At 39.8% G+C, this 23,081-nt stretch overlaps 1 protein-coding gene across 1 annotated transcript; it reads left to right on the plus strand.

Moving 5' to 3' along the window:
- The first annotated feature begins 912 nt into the window (after positions 1-912).
- Positions 913-15,070, plus strand: grk7b (G protein-coupled receptor kinase 7b). Its single transcript, XM_036585145.1, has 4 exons — positions 913-1,512; positions 4,853-5,290; positions 9,584-9,855; positions 14,737-15,070. The coding sequence occupies exons 1-4, from the start codon at positions 913-915 to the stop codon at positions 15,068-15,070; spliced, it is 1,644 nt and encodes a 547-aa protein (XP_036441038.1).
- Positions 15,071-23,081: the final 8,011 nt, after the last annotated feature.

Genomic DNA, 23,081 nt, shown 5'->3' on the forward strand with positions numbered 1-23,081 from the left:
CATTTTAGTGCCGCCCTCATTTTAAATACAGGGGATCAAACAATGCCATACCATGCTTATACATTCATCCATCTTCTAAGCTGCTTATCCTGCTTTGTCGCAGGGGGTGCTGGAGCCGTCATTGGGCAAAAGGCAGGAAACACCCTGGACAGGCCGCCAGTCCATCTCAGCCATGCTTATACATACATATATATATATATATATATATAATATATATATATACTGTTTTCTCCTTGCAGGGGCTCAATTAAGTAATTAAAATGTCTTTAAATTACACCCCTTTAACTAAACCTAAATATTTCAATGTTACCACATTATACATGTTTACTTCACATATCTGTGCTTAACCATAATATTCCACCACTATATTTTGACAGCACACATCTCCAGTGTCCACCTTGGCCAGCACTTGCACTTGGAATAGTGGCTAAACTTACTTAGCCCAAATCCTCTTAAAGAAACCCACAACCAACAAATAAGCTCACAAAGACACTTACCTAGGAGAAAATCCCTCGCCAAGGTCTTAATTCTACATGAGCAATTACGTGAGTGGCACTGAGAGGACTTGCCTCTTATGCAGAGTAGCTTCAGACTATTAGTCTTGGGTGGAACTCAAAGCTGTTCTCAAACTCCAGGACAGGCGCACATAAAAGGTACACTGTTAAATTAAGGTTCTTGGCTTGGTGATGCGGTTTGTGGAGAAAGTTTTAACTGGTCTAGAGTGATGTGGGTTGTTTAAACATTAAAAAGGTTCATCTTTTAAAAAATTCTTTCATTTAAAGGTTTCTTTAGTAGTTTTTCTACTTGATTTAGAATCTCTTGACCCTTTCTGGTGCATTGCGGTGTGTACCTTTAGTTCTCGATCATTTTCACTGTAGCTCCACATAAGGAGCTCCAAACTGACCTGCAGCCATGTGTGACATGGGGGGACTTGAGAACCTGGTGGCCAACACGGCCTACCTGAATGCCCAAGGCGGAGATGACAAGGAATTGAGGAGACGCCGGCGGAGCCTCCTCCTGCCCAGACCTGAGCAGTGTGCAGCAATTCGTTCATCCATTCCCCTTGACTTTGAGCAGGTTTGCGAAAGGCAGCCCATCGGGAAGAAGCTCTTCAGACAGTTCCTCCTGGCCTCCAAGCCGGAGTATGCAGCTGCGGCTGAATTCCTGGATGAGCTGAACGAGTGGGACCTGGCAGAGTCGGGATCGAAGGACAAAGCCAGGCAAAACATTACGAACAAGTTCTGTAAAGCCGAATCCAGCAGCTTCCTCTCCTACTTGAGCGGAGATGTGGCGGATAAATGCAAGGCAGTTTCGGAGAAGGACTTTGAGGAGGTCATGATGGGGAAAGTGAAGGATGCCACTAAGGAGTTTCTGAAGGGTAAACCTTTCACCGAGTTCCACACCAGCTTGTTCTTTGACAGGTTTGTCCAGTGGAAGGCGTATGAGAAGCAGCCAATTTCAGAGAAGTACTTCTACGAGTTCAGGACTCTGGGAAAAGGCGGGTTTGGCGAGGTGAGTTTTCTTTCTCCTTCTTTGACGCCTCTGTTTTAGTGTCTGCTTTTGGCTTTCTCCAGTTTTTCTTGTCACATACATTTTTCGGTCTAGCAGACTCTGAAATCCTCATTGGCGTTCACAGATCTGAAAATGTCTTTATATCAAAGTGCCGGTTTCTGTAAAAGACTTCAAATCTAATAAAATTGCACAGAAATATTCAGATCAATGTTACTTTTCACTTGTTTTACTTATTTTGCTAAAATAAGTTTAGTAAAGACGCCAGCATGTTTTGGCTCAACCATGCAGTCGGTTAATTCCTTTAATATCGGTTTATTCTACTGTAATAAGATTAACTAATACCCTGAGGGGTATTATATAAAGTACTATACAAAAGCCAGAGACCACCCTTCGTTGATTTTTAGTCAAAATGGCCATGAAGTACAAATTATTGATTTTTTTAGAAAGTATTCCTGAGGAGATTACACAAAATAATCCAATTAAAAATTCACTTGAAGCGGAAAGTGAAAAGAAAAACAGACTCCAAAACTGGAGTTCAACATTTAAAATGATATATTGAAAGTGGGACTCTTAACAACCGTGCAAGACCACCAAAACTGTCACCTTCAGAAAAAAAGTTTCTATATTTAATCTAGAGGGAAAAAATCCAAAGGCATTTCTGTCAATCATTCCACTGTGAGAAGTTAGTAGCTGTGAAGAAAAAGGGAAATAAATAGAAAAGAAGAAAATAAAACAAAGAAGCTGCTGGTGTTCTAAGAACAATGGACTGGATCATGAGGAGCAACCAGCTTCTAAGACTGAACTTTGGGGGTGTGGAAAAATATCCCTGCAGATTTCTTTGAAAAACTGAAGTCAAGTCTTCTTGAAGCTGTAATAAAGGCAGAGAGTGAACACACTAAATACTGAAAAAACTTTTATTATGTTTAGTTGTTGAAATGTACATTCTACAGAAACGTCCACTTTTCTATCTGTCCATAGGAGTCACTGGTGTTACTGATCCTCATTGGTGTTACACATAATACACCAGAGACATTTTTAATGAACGAAGCACAAAAAAACAGCTACAGAGCATCAAACCACATGTTGTCAATCATGGAATATCCACTAAAATATGGAATTTAATCCATTTGTATTCTATTTTTTCACTGTTACCTCAGAATAAAGTCGGTCACACCAGTGACTTCAGCTAAAAGCTTCATATGAAATCATGAGCTAAATGGGAAAATCTCTGATAAGTGAAAGACACAGTGGACTCACCATGTGCTTTTCTTCATAGATCCTCAGAAAACAGGTGAAAATAAGTCGAGGTGATGGCATCAGTGTGGCTTTTATTTCAAAATAAGAGATTTTTTGATATGCAGTAACACCAGTGACACGACTCCTGGGGACAACTGCATTATATATTGTATAATATTTATTTGGCATTTGTTTTCTTTATGTCATTTAAATCATATATTCCATAGTCATGTATAGATTATTACAGTTAAAATTGCAGAAAAATGTGTTTTTTTACCTCAAGATATGGCCTCAGCCTTTACACATGACTGTGGAGACAAGTTCTTCTGTGGTGCTTGGAATTCTATATGATTGATTTAAAAACCACACACACACCATCTAAACTGCTTATCCTTCTGGGTCACGGTGGGGTGCTGGAGCCTATCCCAGCTGTCATTGGGCAGAAGGCAGGATACACCCTGGACAGGTCGCCAGTCCATCGCAGGGCAGACAGACAGACATACACACACAGGGGCAATTCAGCATGTCCAATTGGCCTGACTGCATGTCTCTGGACTGTGGGAGGAAACCCACGCAGTCCTGGGGAGAACATGCAAACTCCACACAGAAAGAACCCTGGTCACCTGGCCGGGAATCGAACCCAGGCCCTTCTTGCTGTGAGGCGACAGTGCTACCCAAAAACCAGTATTGCTAAATTGATGGCTCAAGAAGGTGTAATCGTTACAATAACTTATTGTTTTATAAGTTGTGAGTAAGTAATGGCTGTTTCAACTAGAAATTAAATAAATGAAGGGTGGTCTCTGAATTTTGCACGATACTCTATATCTCTACAACACAACTGAGCTACTGTTCCATTTTTAATCTCTTAGTTATATGAACATAATACAGTCCTTCACATTTCAACCACAGCTTTCATCTGTGAGTATGTGACAGCATATTCAAACAGCATTAGGATATGCTGTTACAAGGTCACTGACTGAAGCCATGGATGAAACACAAAGGAGTATCTTAATCTGACAGAATAATAGAAGAATGTCTTCCTCGTTTTAATGAGGATTAATCTCTATTGATCATGGCCTGCCAGCCAGGCCCTGCTGTGAATATACTATTTTAGAGCATCTGACTCCTCTGAAACAATGGGAACAATGAAGATCCCATCTTGGTGAGGAAGTCAACAATCACCTTTTCATTCTGAACCAATGGTTTGAATTTGAACTGGACAATGGCTTGTCAAGTCAAGTCAAGTTTATTTATAGCACTTTTTACAACAGGTGTTGTCACAAAGCAGCTTTACAGAAAAATCCGGGTCTGAGCCCCCATAAGTGTTGCCAATGGCGACAGTGGCAAGGAAAAACTACCTAAGAGCAAAAGGAAGAAACACTGAGAGGAACCAAGACTCAGAAGGGGAACCCATCCTCCTCTGGTCGACACCGGACAGCAAACAGCGTTAGAATAAAATATTAGAATACAAAACGGGAAAAACAGGTGAAGCAATGGTTAAAAAGGTAGTTTGAGTTTATGCAGCAGCAGCAGCAGGAGGGTCAGATCATGCAGGTGAGGTTTGCACAGCTTTGTACAGCATGAAGCTCCATGGTGGTCAAAACGGTGCAGACCAACCAACGGAGAATGAGCTCTGGTGACTCTAGCAGCTCTGCTGGCTCCCATGTGGTGACACAGGCAGATGTCGCTCAGGGACTCAAATAAAGGAAAGAGAGCGCGCGAGAGAGAGAGAGAGAGAGATTAACAGGACAGGTCCGTTTATGGAGAGATATTAGTCAGTTAATAGTGCAACAACTGATATTAGCAAAATGATTGTGCAAACAAAAAGTTTTGAGTCTAGTTTTAAATGTAGAGAGTGTGTCTGAGTCCCGAACAGAGGTCAGGAGATGATTCCACAATTTTGGGGCTACGTAGGAAAAAGCTCGACCCCCTGCTGTGGTTTTCATAATTCTAGGATCCGTCAGCGGGCCGTTGTTTTGTCAGCAGGCCGTTGTTTTGTGTGGAGTGTACTGTGGGTTCATATGATGCTGGTTGCATGATGTAATGTAAGCCACATAGTTGAAAGTGAAATGATTCCACAATAATGACATTATCTCCTCTTAAGGTTTGCGCAGTGCAGGTTAAGAACACAGGCCAGATGTACGCCTGCAAGAAGCTGGACAAAAAGCGTCTGAAAAAGAAAGGTGGGGGGGCGATGGCCATGCTGGAGAAGCGCATCCTGGAGAAGGTGAACAGCCGTTTTCTGGTCAACCTGGCATACGCGTATGACACCAAGACCCACCTGTGCCTGGTCATGAGTTTGATGAACGGAGGAGACCTAAAGTATCACATCTATAACTTGGGCGAGCGAGGAATCGAGCTGAACCGCGTCATCTACTACACGGCTCAGATCACTGCCGGCCTCCTGCACCTCCATGCCATGGACATCGCCTACCGGGACATGAAGCCAGAGAATGTGCTGCTGGACAGTCAGGGCCAGTGCAGGCTGTCGGACCTTGGGCTCGCCGTAGAGCTGCCCGGTGGGAAAACTATCTGCCAGAAGGTGAGGAATGGGGAGAGGGATGAGGTTTGGGATGCTTAGACACAGGTTGGTCCAGGTGGGTTGGTCCAGGTGGGTGGGTCCAGGTGTGTGGGCAGGCAGGCAGGTTTTTCCACACCTATAAAGTTCAGTCTTAGACATTGCTTGCATTTTGTCATTTTTAAAGTTCAGACACATTAAATGCTGTTGAACCTGGGGTGGCCAGTCGATTGTTCTGAGAACAACAAATGTTCCTCTTTTTTCTGCTTCCTTTTCGCAATAATAATAATAATAATAATAATAATAGCTAGTTGACAACTACACATCCTTTCAGGCCCAGAGCAGTGAGTTGTCTTCTCACAGGATGGGCAGAAATATTTGGAGAATTTTTTCAGAATTTCAAAACTGAAGCAAGAGTGAAGCTTTATTTCCTTCTGTCTCTTAACGATGAAAGCTTTAAGAAGTGTTTATCTAAAGGGGGAAATTTGGGGGTCACAGCCCAGTAATGGGAGGCTTCAGACCCCTTCAGCTGATGTTTGGCATTGGTCATGGTGACCCCAGGTGTGTCCGCGGCTGCTCCAGGGCATCCCTTTTATTAGCAGTGCTTTTCTACAGAGACTGTACAAACTGTGTATATGCAAATGATCACCTGTGTCAGCAACGGAACTGCAAGTAGCTGAATTCACTCATTAGAATAGGTGTCTGGAAACTTTTGGACACGTAATGTATACATATTAAGGAAAAATAATAGAAATAACATACAGAATTTACAAGCTTTACCCTGGACTTCAATTACACAATAGTTTATAAGTGCATGTTTGGATGTAGGTGAATGTTTACATCTCGACTCAAAGATGAGCCTGTGTGATATTAGGATTGTAGGAAAACGGTGGTCACTGTACACAAGAGTCCACCACCAACCATCTGCCTCTCGCCCACCTTAAACAACACATACAGCTTCATTTTCGAATTTGAAATCATATTGATTTAGTATATAAAATTGGAAATATATGCAAAGACATTAAGGCTATATTGACTTTGCATCAGGTTCCACACAATTTGCATAGTTCCACACAATTTGATTGGTTGAGAAGTGTTTTACCTGTCTGTTATCTGTGCAAAATTATTTCACAATAGCTAGCATTCTTAATGCTTCAGTTAACAGTAACTAAGCTTCTGCTTTCGCACATACAAAAGCAGAAAACAGCAGGTTTTTGCGAATTTTGAAAATGTGCAAAAAAACAAACCAAAGAAAAGCCCATAATTTGAAAAAACACCCAAATATCACAAAGGGTTTTTAAGATAGGATGAGATGGGAAAAGTTAGCGTATCGCTAAAGCTGATATTGCGAAAATGGGGGCCAAGGGTTTTTCGAATAAACAATGATGTATCAAGTCATCAGTGATAAACGATTGGCACCATGGCTTGGTGTATAGTTTTCTGAAGGTTGCTTTCAACATTCTGAAATGCCTAATCTAAAGCTGGTTTAAAAATGACAGTAAAGATATCTCTACTTAAAGCAAAACCCAAGTTAAATCTTTCCATCTTGCTCATTTGGATGCAGCCCCTAATCATGGTAGTCTACGTCATGGAAACACAATTAAATTTTTCTACCAAAATGAGCATGACATGGTAATGGCAACATTAGATAACATCTATAAGATGAAATTTGTATCTGCAGCTTGTTTAGTCAGTGTGATAGCAGATCTACATCAAATTCTGGACCTGTCCTTGCCACTAAACAAGCTTTTCGGTCAGCAGCTTTGACAGATGGACTGTGAAATGCGAGCCATTGACTGAAAAAAAAACACCATTAAAGTTAATCTGGCAAATATTGAAAAAACTGTGCTGAACCTGATATTTGCTATATCTGTAATGTCAAAGGCTCCTGTGTCTTCAGGCAGGAATAACTAATACTAAAGCACTTTTTTAAAACACAATGTTTGGTGCTTCCTTGCTTTACTTTACTCTTTATTTTGCAGAGCTTTGGCTTGTGCCTGCGACTAAATCACCTCCGTGATGTTATTTGTGATAATGCATTCCCTCTCATGTTGCTTAATTATGAAGATGCCTCTATCAGCACTATACTGACATGCTTGATACACACAGGGCCTCAAAAAGCTATCTGATCAGATTCTGCCATGTGGATTGAATTAAAACCCTCAATCAGCCAATGAAACAGGACTTAATCCAACTCAGAAGCCAAAACCCGATTGGTTATCTTCTGCAAAACTGGTTCCTGATGTCATACACTGAGCGGATTTAGTCTGTCAAGGCAACTCGGAGATGGTTTTGACAGAAATCTGATTGGAGCCCTGACATAAGTCCTAGGATCTCTGAACGTCCGTAATCTCAAGTGGCTAAAATCGATCATCAGCTGATTAGATATTACCTTCTGCTTCCAAGAAATGCACACAAACACTCGCACATACACACAGAGGGATGCAGAGGAGTCTGGATTGACCTTCACTATTTAATCGAAATTGTGGGCTCCCAACCCCGGGGGGCCAGACCACTCAAAGAGGACTTCACAATAGTGTGGTAGTTGAGACTATTAGAGCTGAGACTCAGACTGCTTTCACCTACCTTGTTTGATATGAATATACATAGAGCCTTTTCCTTAGTCCAGTCCATTTTTGATAAATGTAAACACTCCACTCGTACTCGGGTATCAGCTGATGCGTGGTCCAGTCCACCAAAAATTCGGATGTCGATCTCGGTCTGCCTCCAATGCCTGGTTCAGTTTGTTGCTGGTGGGAACAAAGTTTTATGATGATCCACTTCAAACAAGTGAATTCAGCAGCAGAGCCTGCTTTTCTCAGTGCAGTCAATCTGCCAGTTTTAATAGTTTGACCCTTGACAGAGGCTCTTGTTGCTCTTGCAGCCTGAACCACTGTTAATAACGACATACAAGAGAACTGTCCTGTTTTCAGTTGTTCCATGCTTTTCATCCTGGTGGTGCTTACCTGTATTTTCAACTAATTACTATTTTTTCATACTCATTTCCTAATCAGTCTCATTTGCACTGACAGCTGTTCCTTTTTACCCATGTTGATGGATGACAAAATGATTTTGCATGTGTATAACCTCATATTTGTACCCCAGGAAAGCTGGAAATGGTCACAGACAACAAAGACAAACAAACTCCTGGAGAATAGGAGCGATAAAAAGAATATTTTTTTTTTCCCAAAGATGAAAATTTCTTTGGTTACATTTAAAATATTATTTAGGGGTGCCCATAATTTTGCCCTAGATGTTTTTGAAAGAATGCACTATTCTTAAAATAAAATGCTCATGTAGAAAAGATTTCTATTAGATAAATGGTATGAAATTTCTCCACATATTTTGAGGAACATTTGAATAATTATATGTATACTTTATTTTACACTGTTTTCAGTTAGACTGTTTTGTGCAGTTTATTGAGGAGTTCCAAGAATTCTGCAGTTGACTACATGTTATTTGATGTTAATATATTGATATCAGGTCTTTTGCAGATGTGCAGATGTGCAGAGGTCTTGTGGCAGATTTTTAGCACAGTGATGTTTGTGTACCACCATGACATTAAAAAGAAATTAAAAGGCCAATAGCATGGAAAACCAAAATTTCATTGCTTCTTTAAAATAAAAGTTTGATATAGAACATTGTTGATGTTTCAAAAAGTACTGTTCCCTCCACGGTTCATACCATCAATATGGGGAAACAGCTGAAAGACAGCCTGTTTTGAATTCATTGATTCTGTGATGTCAAGAAAACCAACATATTTGCATTTATCCACCGATCTGGCCTACAGCTCTGCCCGTTCATGCTGGAGTTATGAGGAACTTTTTGGCCTGGACTGCAAATAGCCACTAATATTTTGCTAAATTTCCTTCAGGAAATGAAGTATCTATCTATCTATCTATCTATCTATCTATCTATCTATCTATCTGTCTGTCTGTCTGTCTATCTATCTATCTATCTATCTATCTATCTATCTATCTATCCATCCATCCATCCATCCATCCATGCTAAATTTCCTTCAGGAAATGAAGTATCTATCTATCTATCTATCTATCTATCTATCTATCTGTCTGTCTGTCTGTCTGTCTGTCTATCTATCTATCTATCTATCTATCTATCCATCCATCCATCCATCTGAAAGCAGGGCAATTTAGGGGGCACAGTTTGTGTTGTGTTCATCTTTTCCTAGAAGAGTGGAGCATTTCAGTCAGGGTGGCATTTCAATTTAGCTGATCAGATAGTTGATACTGATCAGACACTCTTTTCACGACTTTCGTTTTACTCCAACTCACTCCCTCAACCCTGCATCCACTCCAGGCTGGCACCAGTGGGTACATGGCTCCTGAGATTTTGAAGGAGGAGCCGTATCGTATGTCAGTGGACTGGTGGGCTCTGGGATGCAGCATCTACGAGATGGTTGCAGGCCGACTGCCCTTCAAGGACTACAAGGAGAAGGTCCAGAAGGAAGAGGTAGCACGGAGGGCCCTGGAGGACGAATGTAAGTTCAATCATAAGGGCTTTGATGCTGCGACTAAGGACATAATCAGCCTCTTCCTGAAGAAGAAACCTGAAGAACGACTAGGCTGCAAGTAAGTGGCAGCATTTCATACTGTTGAGGAGGAAAAGATGGAATTCACTTTCCATCATTTCTCTCAATATCTAAATTTGAATATTGAGTCTGTTATCAGTAATTTCCAGCAACAGTGAACCACTCAGCAGACAGAAATGTGAGGTTGTCTAGTTAACTTAGCATGTGGTAACCAGCTATGAGGACCTCAGTAAAACCTCAAGTATTTCAAGTATCTCCAACCATGATATTTAATGTGGAAACAATGCTTTTCTGATAATGCGGTAGCCCACTCAGGGACGTAGCCCCCACAGGCCTATTCAATCAAATGGGAAAATAATATTTAATAAGTCGCATATTTTAAGATAGTGACATTAGATTTGTTTTCTGTGAGAGTTGTTGCTGTGTTATTTGTGTAATCAAATCATTGCGCTCTAAGCCAAGCTCCACCTTATCTTCTTACAATTGCTATCCAAAATTGCCTCAAGCCTTCGGTTTGTTGCCAGCAGCCATCAATGACAGAGGTCCTTAGAAATTTGTGTCTACACAATCAACAGTGACTGGTTCTCAGCTGACCTCAGAACAGCTGTGATTGGCCATAGACTTCTCGCTCTGTACAAGACACAAGAGTTTATGAGAGTAATTAACAGATTATGATTGGAAAATGCATCCTGTATAACTTGGCATGCTTTGGCCTTGTTCCAGTAGCCGCTCAGTTTAGGCTCTAGGCTCCATATTTGGCTATATTAGTGATTAGGTGAGAAATTAATGGTAGTTCAAAGCTGTATTTTGTTACCTACTCCTAACATATTGTAGCCCGCATATTTATGGCACAGTATCAGATAATGTAATTCTGCAATCAGCAGGTACATTTGGCTGTATTGTTTGGTAAATTGTATGAGAATCTTCTTTCCTGTTAGCTGGGGTTTGGACGAGACAGACTTTTATAAAGATTTTCTGGTAACAATTTCTATGAATGTGACGTTTGTAAGCATCTATAAACACATTTATAACATGTTATAATGCATTCATAAGGCATTATAAACGTGGTTATAATATATTTATAAAAATGAGTTGCACTGAAATACACTTTATAGCCATGGTTATTATACATTATGAATTGTTAATATAATGCATTATAACTAGTGTTAACTGTCAGTGCCAAAGAAGTCAGTCCCAGCTTGGAGAGTTTATTTATACCCTGTGATTTCCAGTATTTTATTTCTCAGTGCTGGTGCTATTAGGGCTGCATCTTCAGTCCTGAATATTCAGATGCTCCAAACAGGCTGTCCAGGCTAGAATTACTGCTACAATGTGCTTTTCTTAACCAGAGCTCCCACTTTAAACACTACATTACATCACAGCAAACCAAGTACCCATCAGCCCCTCTCCTGAACCCCCTCTGACATCACACTGAGCATGAAGTCACTGTGAAGGCCTGGAGAGGGAGAGGTGAGATAGTACAGTGCTGTCATTGTAATTTGTTCTCTCACTGGTTCTAACGTCAAACACTAGAACCCTTCACTGTGTATCATCACTACATACACTACAGTAAAGCTAATTTCTGCTAGCATTCTATTGGATATGCAGTGTTAAGTTAGCACCAAGCTAACGGTGGTGTACATTGACTTTCCCACATTGGGTAAAACACTGATGGCAGCACTAGTTTAAACTCTGACATTTGAAGCCTGTAATGTGCTTTATTGTGTATGTTTTACTGTTTCAGTAAATCCTTCAGTAAATACTTCAACTTGAAGCCTCACTCTTAACACTGGAGGAGGCTTTAGTACAGTACGTTTCACTTTACTTAGAGCGGACAAATACAACTTATGAGCTCTTATAATTTGTTATGAACATATATATAAGGTATATAAGTTTCAGCATGTATTTTTAACTAAGAATATGTGGATAAATAAATAATTAAATGATCAATTAAATAAAATTAGGGTAAATGAAGTTTATGGAACAGTAATAGCAGCGTATGGGAGACTGGATGGATGGGAAAAGAATTAAATGAAAGCAAAAAGTACATAATTATGGACGGGTAAAACAGGAGCAGTGATTTGACAGGTGGGGTAATATACATACTTGGCTGTTAGCCTAGCCACTGTGTAACATAGGTCACTTTTCTGCAAAATGGACCTGATGAATGATCTCAGTTGCGGCTCTCACTGGGCAGGAGATTTGCTGTTATGGTAAATTACTCCTTATAATCTGATAACAGTCTGATTCATTGAAATGTGGGGAACATACGCATGTTCATCAGTCACGGCCATGTTATGCAAAGTGGATGACTAATACTGTTGGGGCTTGGTAACATCTGGAGAACATCATGCTGTCCTGTTATGAATAAGAATAAGACTCAAAACGAAACATTCAGTTTATTGGATTGAGTCAGTTCTGGTAGATACCGTCTGATTCAATAAGATTTTCTTGGATTTGATTACACAGCTGTGGCAATGGTGTAGAATTTCGTTTCTGGGGCGGAGGTGTTCAGGTTTAGGGGAGAGCTTGACTAGATAGGAGATAAATAATGGTTCTATATAGCACCAAAAAGGGTTCTGCTATTGTTATGATGTCAGGCCTGTAATCTTTTTGGCGTTATAAAGAAGTATTTCCAGAAATGGCACTATTCTGAACCACACACGATACATTCTTCATCAATCTGAAGAATGTTGTCACTACGCAAAGAACCATTTAAGCATGAAATGGTTCTATATAGAACTCATGGTTCCTTTTACTAAAGAAGCCTTGAAGAAACTTTAAAGTTAAAAGCATCTTTCCATGAAAAAAGCGTCTTGCTGTGCCTTTTTTTGCGCAGCCTATGTCAGTATGCAGCTGTGTAAATGTTGCCACACTAACAGCATCTGCGAGACGATAGTGACGATGTAAGCTTTATCAGTCTCTTATTTATTTAAGATGGGAAAAAAAGGTAAAAGCCAGCAAGATCTCAGTGCTTTGCTTATGATGAACTTAGATTTTGTACTTTTTTCACTAACATTAGAGAATTCTGACATCTGGAGAGAGGCTTGGTGTATATATAACATGACGATAAAAAAATAAATACAATCTAGAACATCTTTCTCTAATATTCAGATACATATAAACACCCTGTTCAGCTTTATGCAGTGTAAGTATGGTTAGACATACACTAAAGTTTGAAATCAGTTATTTTTACAACAATAACTTGTACAGTATACAGTGCTATGAAGTTATTCCTTTTTTCAGGAGATTTTTCTCAGGAGATTAGATATAAAATAGTGCACTTGCATACAGATGGGAAAGTCAAGAAAATCAATAAAACACAAACAGGAGCTCAGTGATTCAGAGATACAGAGAAAATGGGACTCCCAACAACAGTAAAAGACCTGATAGACACCAACACTGCCCCCATCAGATAAACAGTATTTAAAGCTTTCATCTTTGAGAGAAAATCAAGTTCCACTCCTGCACTGGACCTGAAGTTGTTCTGTCCTGTGAGAAGACAACTCAGCGCTATGGGTCTGAAAGGATGTGTAGGAAATAGACAAAAAGGAACAATGGACTGACCACCCCAGAGTCCAGACCTCAGCATCACTGAATATGTTTGGTATTATTTGGATTGTGAGAAGCAGAAAATACAACCAGCTTCTACGACTGAACTTTGGAGGTGTGGAAAAACCTGCCTGCCTGCAGATTTCTCTGAGAAACTGAAGGAAAGTCTCCTGAAAAGGAATGAAGCTGTAATAACGGCAAAAAGTGGACACACTAAATTGATATTATATTTAGTTGCTGAGGCTGATGGGTGATCATCTGTTAAACATACCTTTTCAGTCTTTTTTCCTGACTCTGAAAAATGAATAACTTACTGAATAATAACTGTTTTGACTGGAAATTATGTAAATGAAAGGTGTTCTATGAGTTTTGCACAGTAAATATTATGAACCAGACACCAAAGTGTTATTTAGATGTTTCATTCAATATTTTAAAATATCTTGTAAACAATGAGTTATTAAATCTTTGAACAGTATTTTTTTGTGGTGTCATTTTTTAGAATCTGAAGAATTCTGAATATTAAATATATCATAAATGTTAACTTTATTTTTGCCCAATGGGCTCAAGCACACCTGGGATTAGATGATGTTTTACTATTAATTTCATTCTTTTATTATTTATTTGTTAGTTTATTTGTTATTATTAATATTCTTATTCTTATTTTATGATTATTTTATTATTTTAGTCATTTTAATTAATTTTTAGTTTACTTTTTGATCTAATCCTCCTTTTGTTTTATTTTATTTTGATTTGATTTTATTCACTTTTACATTTTAGCTATGTTTTAATTATTGTTTTATATTTTTACTGTATTTTCATGTATTTTTTATCGTTAATGTTTAATTTTTTTATACTTACCTGATTTGAGTCATTTTTTTATTAAATGTACTTTTATTATTTGCTATGTTCTTACACATTATCAATCCTTTTTCCTGTATCAACTCGGCAACATTGTAAATGATGGTCACCCTCAATGTTCTCCGAGTTTAAATAGAGGTTGGTTGATTGATTGATTGATTGATTGATGAATGGATTGATAAATGAATGAATGCTAATTTTATTATTAATGTTGCTATCAATGTTATACAGTTTCCTCAGTCCCTTTAGAATCATCCGCAGCTCCGTTCATCTAAATCATCTAAAATGCCTTAGTAGGAATAGATATGCAGAAGCGTGATTGGTCTATACTGTTATACGATGTGATTAGTTCCCTGTAGTCAGTTTGACCTTAAAGTGAGCTGATTTGGCGCTACTACTACTTTTCTAGTATTCTCTTTTTCTTTGAATCAGCTGCTGAACTGCTCTGACCTTGAGTACCTACGTCTGTAATAACCTAACGAAGCTCCTAATTTACCTTTTTTGCATACAGTAGGGACGACCCTCGAAAGCATGCGTTCTTCAAATCCATCAGCTTTCCTCGTCTGGAGGCGGGGCTTATCGAGCCTCCCTGGGTACCCAAGCCCAACGTCGTCTATGCCAAAGACATGGGGGACATCCGGGATTTCTCTGAGGTCAAAGGGGTCGAGTTTGATGGCGATGATGAAAAGTTTTTCAAAGAGTTCAGCACTGGCGCAGTGCCAATTCCATGGCAACAGGAGATGATTGACAGCGGACTCTTTGACGAGCTTAATGACCCAAACAGGAAAGAGTCAAGTCGGGGACTTAAGGAGAAGAAGCCATCAAAGTCTTGCACTCTTCTTTGAAAGAGTCTGTTCATGAGAAAAAGCAGGCAGAGAGCTCTGCTTCAGGCTTACCTGCCACCTCCTCAAAAAAGCATGGGTTGCACTGTACAGTGTGAAAGGAATTAGTCAGTGAAGCAACGTTTGTTGCGTTGGTTACACCAACCGAGGGGGTCGTGTAATATTTCCAACACCAAAAAAGGGTCACGCTGTGAAAAAGGCTAAGAACACTTGTTTTCCATCAAATAGCTTTTTTTAATTTTAATTTGACATGATCTATATTTTTATTATTCTTTTTAAGGTTAAAGGTGCAGTGTGTAAGTCTAAGTGGCATCTAGTGCTGAGGCTACAGATTGCAACCATCTGAATACCCCTCCCTCACCCCTCCCTTTCCTAACGCGTAGTAGAACGTACAGCAGCCATCAGGTTTTCTGCCATAACCTGTCCCCATTTCATTTTGCTTCTTCATGTTTTCGCTTCCTTGATGGCGAGGATTCACCCTCCCTTGCTTTTTCTTGTGCTAAATAATTAGTATGATCCTCCAATTGTCAAAATTTGGGTTCTCAAACGTCTCACAACATAAAATGGTTAGCCAGCACCAGCAGCCACCACTGATTCTTCTTTTTACGTCTTCCAACTGGTGCTATAGTGCCAAGGTGCTGGCGTTTGGTTTGCCCATTCCAGGCTGCTATAGAAACATGGCAGCCTCTGTTAGAAGAGAACCCGCTCCTACATACAGGTGAAAGGCTCATTCTAAGCCAGGGGTGCCCAATCCTGGTCCACGAGATCTACCACCCTGCAAAGTTCAGCTCCAACCCTAATCTATCACACATGATCCAGGTAATCAAGGCCTTCAGGGGCACCTGAATATGTCGCTGTTGTCGGAAGAAAACCTTGTATTTCCAAAATGGTAACTTTATAGGAGAAGGAAAAAAATACTTTACTTTTAATGTAAGTCAATGGAACCAGACATTTATCCAAGTAATTTGGGGCTGTTTCTTTTGGTCCATTCATCATGAAAGTTACACACAATGTGAAGGACAACAACTTTCAAATTATGTCAAAAACTGAAAAAAAATGTGTGTTGGATCTGAACTCTCCAAGGTGGTAGATCTCCAGGACCAGGATTGAGCCCTCCTGTTCTAAGCTTACTAAAACACAATGCTTCATTGCTACAGGTGGTTATACACTAATGAAAACAGTGGTTTTGTATACTGTATTTCATTTCTGCTAAGGGATCCCACTTAATCTCACACACTGCACCTTTAAATCTAACAAATTTTGTAGAGCTCTTGGTTGAATACTGATTCAGCTGTGACTGAGATCGAGTTTTGACTCTGTTTACTTAGTGTAGTCCCAAATAAACGGTAGGTACTTGCACACAAGCCTAAGTGCCGTGACCTGTAGTACCCCTAATCTGCCAGACAGTGTCAGTCAATACTCACCCAGATGGTCTTTCACCATCGAATCCAGTTCTCAGTTGCTCATTCAGCCTTTCACGAGCTGAGGCTGTACACACTGAGGGGTTGTCTGAAGAGGGGCCCTGAAGTTTTTGAGCGAAAATGCCACATTTCAGTTTTTCCTGATTTACTGCAGCCAAATGACTTTCATATTATTATCACACATTGCAGTTATTGATTGTCACTAATATTTGAACCTTGAATTTTTAGACTTAAGATCATTTGATTCAGTGTATATTTTAGATTTTCATTCAAGCTTAAAATACTGAACCTGTAGCCTTTAATCTGCCATTTGAATCCTTCTACAGTTTTGTAACAACTAAGCATAGATGGCTTAGATTCCCTCTTATCCCATCATGAATTCCACCAATTTTTAAAAACCATATTAAGTTTCAAAATGTAAAGAAAAGTTAGTCAAATTCATTGTAGAGAAACTTGTCGACTAAAGTATCTTTACTACAGTAATAAGAACCAGAGATCACGATGACTACAGTGTAAATATAGCTATTTTATTTACTGTACAAAACAACCAGTGAATGTACATGAGTCTTACTGGTTTTGTCGATTCTGGTAAAAAAGAAAAATTTGCCTTTAAATCTGCCTGTTTGCCTCACAACACCCTGAAATCATCTCTCTGCCATGTATAGCTTTAAAACATAATAAGGTTTAGACCAAAACTTTATCTCAAAACCATCGTAAAACAGCATTTCAGACACCACGCAGCACATTCACCAGTTCACCACCATTTCATGTATTAACTTTCTGTAAAGGAGCTTTTGGAGTTTTCAGATGTCTGGTTCCTATCACCACCACTGTGAACACATGCTCACACCAAACCACTCTGAATTAACCTAAAAAAACTGTGTAACTGTGCTTTAAAATGTTACTGTTCAGATTTACTGCAGTAAAAATAGTCAAAGCAAGTTTATTATATAGCACATTTCATATACAAGGCAATTTAATATGCTTTACATGAAATCAGAAAGGAATATCAATAAAGAAAAATAAAGACAATCAGCTTAAAAGTGAAAAACAATAAAATTAAGTGCTAAAATGATACAAAGCGCATTAACTTAAACAGATAATTAAAAGAAGTACAAAGTGCACAGAGTTGCTGGGACTCCAAACCTGTGATTCTTGCTCTGTGTTTAAGACGGTAGAAGCCTGTTTAGGTGATGCTTTGAATTGGACTCAGAGTGAGATCTGAGTCTATTAGATCGCCAAGATTTTGAACTTGGTTTATGGTTTTTGGAGCCCTGGAATCAAGATGTTCACTAATATGAAGTCTCTTTTCTCTGTAGTAATAATAATAATAATACCAATAATATTTCAAATGTTTACGCTGAATCAGGGGGCATACATGCCCCTTTACTAGATTTTCGTGCTATAGAAAAAAATCTGTCTGCTGCTCCAGTTTATTTCTCCTAACTGTATGTAATGTTACGCATCATGATCCTGTACATGTACAGATATGATTTAAGCTTTGCAGTAAGTGGGTATTGTGTTTAAAGTGGCTTCTTCCCTCTAACAAGTAACCTTTAATTAGCAGTTCCATCTTTTATATCTTTCTAACAACAGAAATGATTCTTCCCTCCATCCAGCTACCCAATGTTTCTTTTTCTACAGTATTAGTAATGTGTTTAAACTGATCTGATCAGCTTCACATCTTCAGTTAGTTCTTAAAAGAGGACAAAAAAATGATAGAAAAAAATCTTGTCAGGGACTTTTTGTAGAGGCCAGAAAAACACTATGCAGTGCGAAACATTTTGGCAGTCAAAAACAAACAAAAACAGTAGTTATATATTTTACGCCTGTGTTAATGACCGAGCTGACGGTCACAAACTCCCTGCTGTCATAAACTGGCAGTCACGGCTTTTGCTTAAAGCCCTGGAATTTTTTACTTTTTAAAAGCACCAGTGTGTCCAAAAGCACAGCCCAGAGGTTTAAAAGCACAAATGTTCCCTACATTTGTACGTTTTAGAGGAGAGTTCCACTGATTTTTTAAAACTGCTGCATAATTAAATGACTAAGATGTAAACAGAGTGGTTCAGAGTGGTTTGGCGTGAAACGCTCCGTTCTAGAGAAACTTACAGAGTCAGATATGTTCACAGTGGTTTTGATAGGAACCAGACGTCTGAAGAGTTTAATGCATCTGAAAGCTCCCCCACAGACCATATATGGTGGAGAGGTACATGTAGGACATTGTAAGGGCATTTGTATTAAGTTTTCATTTAATACAATTTTACTATCATCACACATCCCAAAAAAGGCAAAAAGTCCAGCAACAGGGGAGCCAGAAAAGACTTGCTGTTAATTAAACAGTAAAAGTGTGTCAATGGTAAAAATCTGTAAAATTACAGATTGCTAGAATTACTCGCCCTGTGATGGACTGGCGACCTATCCAGGGTGTTTCCAGCTTTCTACCCAATGCCTGCTGTGATGGGCTCCAGCAACCCCCCGACCCAGAAGGATAAGTGGCTTAGATAATGTGTGTGTGTGTGTGTGTGTGTGTGTGTGTGTGTGTGTGTGCGTGTGCGTGTGTGTGTGTGTGTGTGTGCGTGTGTGTTTGTGTGTGTGTGTGTGTGCACTAGAAAGTACTGCCTTTAACTGTAAAGAAAACTGTTTCATGATGTGAACTAGTTATTCTGACATACAGTATTTTACCATTAGAATAACAATAACAACCACTAAAATATATGCAAATGCTGGTGAAATAAAGGCGATAATTTGTTTTAGTGAATATACATTACATTTCTGTAAATCACCAACTACAGTGTTAAAATACAGTATATGTATGGTTTATTTGCATGCATTTGACCTTTTTTCCCCCAAAGGAACAGGAATTGATCGGGACATTTTACACTACTTTGCAGTGATGAGAAATGTTTGTTTTTTTTCTTTTTTTTTTTGTCAGTAAACATTACATATAAAAACATATTTTGTCCTCTGATTCCTGTCACCACCACTGTAAAGAAACCAGAGAGGGCAGGTTTCTCTACAATGAACCATTTCACAGCAAACCACTCCGAATACCTTTGTTTGCATCTTAAGCGTTGAATTATGCAGAAATTCCGAAAATTAAATGGAATTCCTCTTTAGGGATGAACCTGTGTTTGGCCAGCAGAGGGCGCTGTTTGATTTGAAACGCCTTAAGTTCACCTCAGGTTTTCCAAGTGCCTTAAATAACTCAAGTTTTAAAGAAGTCTTGCTAGTGTAACAAAGCAAGACCCCTTTGTGAAAGAAGGAGCCAGGAGGAGGGAAAAGGAGAGAGAAACCTGCGGTTTTGGAAAAGAAGCTGATATTTGTCCTTCTATTTCGTGTTCTTGGCCATGAGGGCAAGAACCGAAATAGCTTTGTGGTTTATTAGGAAAATAAGGCTTGTCTGTTTGCGTTAGGAGGACGAGGGTGAATATTTTTATGATTTTTTTTTCAGCACCCCCCATTGCTTCTCCTGTAATGGAATGTGTTGAATTCTGACTTTCATTTAGATGTACTAAAGGAGAGCCTGGACCACACTGACTTCAGATATAGTGGCCTTCATGTGCGGCCCTCACTTCAGCATGTTTTTGGAAATAGCTTAAAATGATACATACAAATTTCCACAGGTGATGGGCAAATTCATGTTCGTCTTCTCTGACTATTAGAAAGTAAGAGACCAGGGCAACGTCAGAAATGCAACACTTCTACTCTGAATTGGATGCCGAAATAGTAGCCACTCCAAAAAGATTAGTGTACCGGAAACCATGTTATTTTTCAAATAGTAGACGGGGTTTGAAACAGTATTCTTTGGACTGTAAACTGTGCACATTGGTAGTTTGGTAGTATATAGTTTTGAAGTCTCAGATGTGCATAAAGTTACCGTAGTAGAGTTATTTTAATGCTACCATATTAAATAGTATGTTAAACACCACCATTAGAAGTGCATTCACTGGTATAGTGTGTTGAGTACATGGTTTTAGGACACATCCGTAGTCAATCTCGAGTCTGAGGTCGTGAGTTTAAGTCTCTGAGGTACAAGTCTGGGTCTTTAAGGTGTAAGTCCAAGTTGAGTCTCTGAGGTGCGGACTGGAGTCAGATCTCGAGTCTCTGAGGTGTGGACTGGAGTCAGATCTCGAGTCTCTGAGATGCAGACTGGAGTCAGATCTTCAGTCTCTGAGGTGCAGGTTGGAGTCAAATCTCAAGTGTTTGAGGTGCAGACTGGAGTCAGATCTTGAGTCTCTGAGGTGTAAGTTGGAGTCAAATCTCAAGTCTTTGAGGTGCAGACTGGAGTCAGATCTCAAGTCTCAGAGGTGCAGGTTGGAGTCAGATCTCGAGTCTGTGAGATGCAGACTAGAGTCAAATCTTGAGTCTCTGAGGTGTAGGCTGGAGTCAGATCTCGAGTCTCTGAGGTAATGAGTTTGAGTCTCTGAGGTACATGTCTGGGTCTCTAAAGTGTAAGTCCAAGTTGAATCTCTAAGGGACAAATCCAAGTCAGGTTTCAAGTCTCTGAGATGCAGACTGGAGTCAGATCTCGAGTCTCTGAGGTGCAGGTTGGAGTCAAATCTCGAGTCTTTAAAGTGTAAGTTGGAGTCAAATCTCAAGTCTTTGAGGTGCAGGTTGGAGTCAGTTCTTGAGTCTCTGCGGTGCAGGTTGGAGTCAGATCTTGAGTCTTTTAGGTGCAGGCTGGAGTCAAATCTCTTTGAGGTGCGAGTCTGAGTCAAATCTCAAGTCTCTGAGGTCTCAGTCCGAGTCAAGTTTTGAGTCTTTTGACGTGAACTTTAATTAAGTCTCAAACTTCTGTTAGCAATTAAGCTAAACCTGCTTCTTTACACAGAATGCACTGCAACACAGTTCCCCACAGTTACCTTTTACTTTCACTTTCATATATTTAATAAACAACTACCTGAAAACCATTAGAAACTCATCATTTGTTCTGAAACATTCTGAAGGTACTCAGCTTTGCTTTTGCTACAGCACCTTTTTGCTGCAATGTTCAGAATGCAGGTTACACTTATGCTGCATTATAAATTGTATTATGACACGACTCATAATACAATGATGTGCAAACGCATGTTTGTGAGGCCTGAAGCACCTGCATTCACATACGTGTTGGTTCTTTAAAGAGGACAGCATGTTCTGCTGTTGCAAATCAGTGATACTTGGTTTTGGGAAGGAATAAGAGTCTCTTGTTTTGGAAACAGAGGAGAAAGGAGAGTCCTTCCCTCATTTAAAGCCCTCAAGGTAAAGGCCTTGTGGATTATTGACACATGTTGCTAGTCTGAGGGATTTTATTGTGGTGTCAGCTCCTCTTGAAAATGATCATGGCAGTTTCAACCCTCACGAAACAGGGAGGCTAAAACAATGTTGTGTATCTTTTGGCACAGCTCTGCTATTTGAATACAATGGACATATTTGGGCAACATGACACGTTTTTCGGATGGTGCTTTTTTTGGGCCGATTCCTTCTGTGTAAGTGTTTAGGTGGTGGATATTTAGCCCCGTGCAACCCAAACCGCAATCTGGACTCACCGCAATTTCAGGCTTAGGTTTCGTCTCAGCCACACGGCCGGTGTCCTGTAATCTCATTTAACAAGCTGCCATGTGGCTGCTAACACGGGCCTAACACGAAACCCTCCACCACCGACAGCCTGCCTCACACTTTAGCACGCCGCTAACGCTTTTATAGGGTTTCAGTGGAGTTAATATAATTAGGTGAGCACATGTAGACGCACAGATGCTCAGAAAGGCCTGATCATTCACAGTGTTTTAAAATGATAGTATATAAAGGCAGGATCCTTAAAACACAAACAGATGTGGATCTACTCACTCAGCCCTGAGCCCTCAGTGCTGTTTTTGGATGATTAGGATAAGCGTTTAGCAGCATGTCCTCAGAGAGGCGCGTATAACGAGCAGGACGAACACACACACAAGTTTTTTGACCAAGTTAAATGATAAAGCAATGTACAAAGTCCTTTGAGAGGCACCTACAATAGCAAAGTCATTCAGGTTTGTTTTAACATAATCAGAGGACATGAGGTCATGTATTATAGATATGACTGTACCCTTATTACCCTTAAGTACCTGTATGTAACAATAATATGTCTCATATTTGTTAAATATATACATATACACTGATCAGGCGTAACATTCCTTGTTACTATTTGGGTGGTGGATCATTCTCAGCACTGCAGTAACAATGACGCGGTGGTGGTGTGTTAGTGTGTGTTGTGCTGGTATGAGTGGATCAGACACAGCAGTGCTGCTGGAGTTTTTAAACACTGTGTCCACTCACTGTCCACTCTATTAGACACTCCTACCTTGTCAGTCCACCTTGTAGATGTAAAGTCAGAGATGATAGCTCATCTGCTGCTGCACAGTTTGTGTTGGTCATCCTCTAGTCCTTCATCAGTGGTCACAGGACACTGCCCACAGGACGCTGTTGGCTGGATATTTTTGGTTGGTGGACTATTCTCAGTCCAGCAGTGACACTGAGGTGTTTAAAAACTCCAGCAGCACTGCTGTGTCTGATCCACTCATATCAGCACAACACACACTAACACACCACCACCACGTCAGTGTTACTGCAGTGCTGAGAAT

The sequence above is a fragment of the Colossoma macropomum genome, unplaced genomic scaffold (genome assembly GCF_904425465.1).
Source record: "Colossoma macropomum unplaced genomic scaffold, Colossoma_macropomum, whole genome shotgun sequence".
In the NCBI taxonomy this organism is placed as follows: domain Eukaryota; kingdom Metazoa; phylum Chordata; class Actinopteri; order Characiformes; family Serrasalmidae; genus Colossoma; species Colossoma macropomum.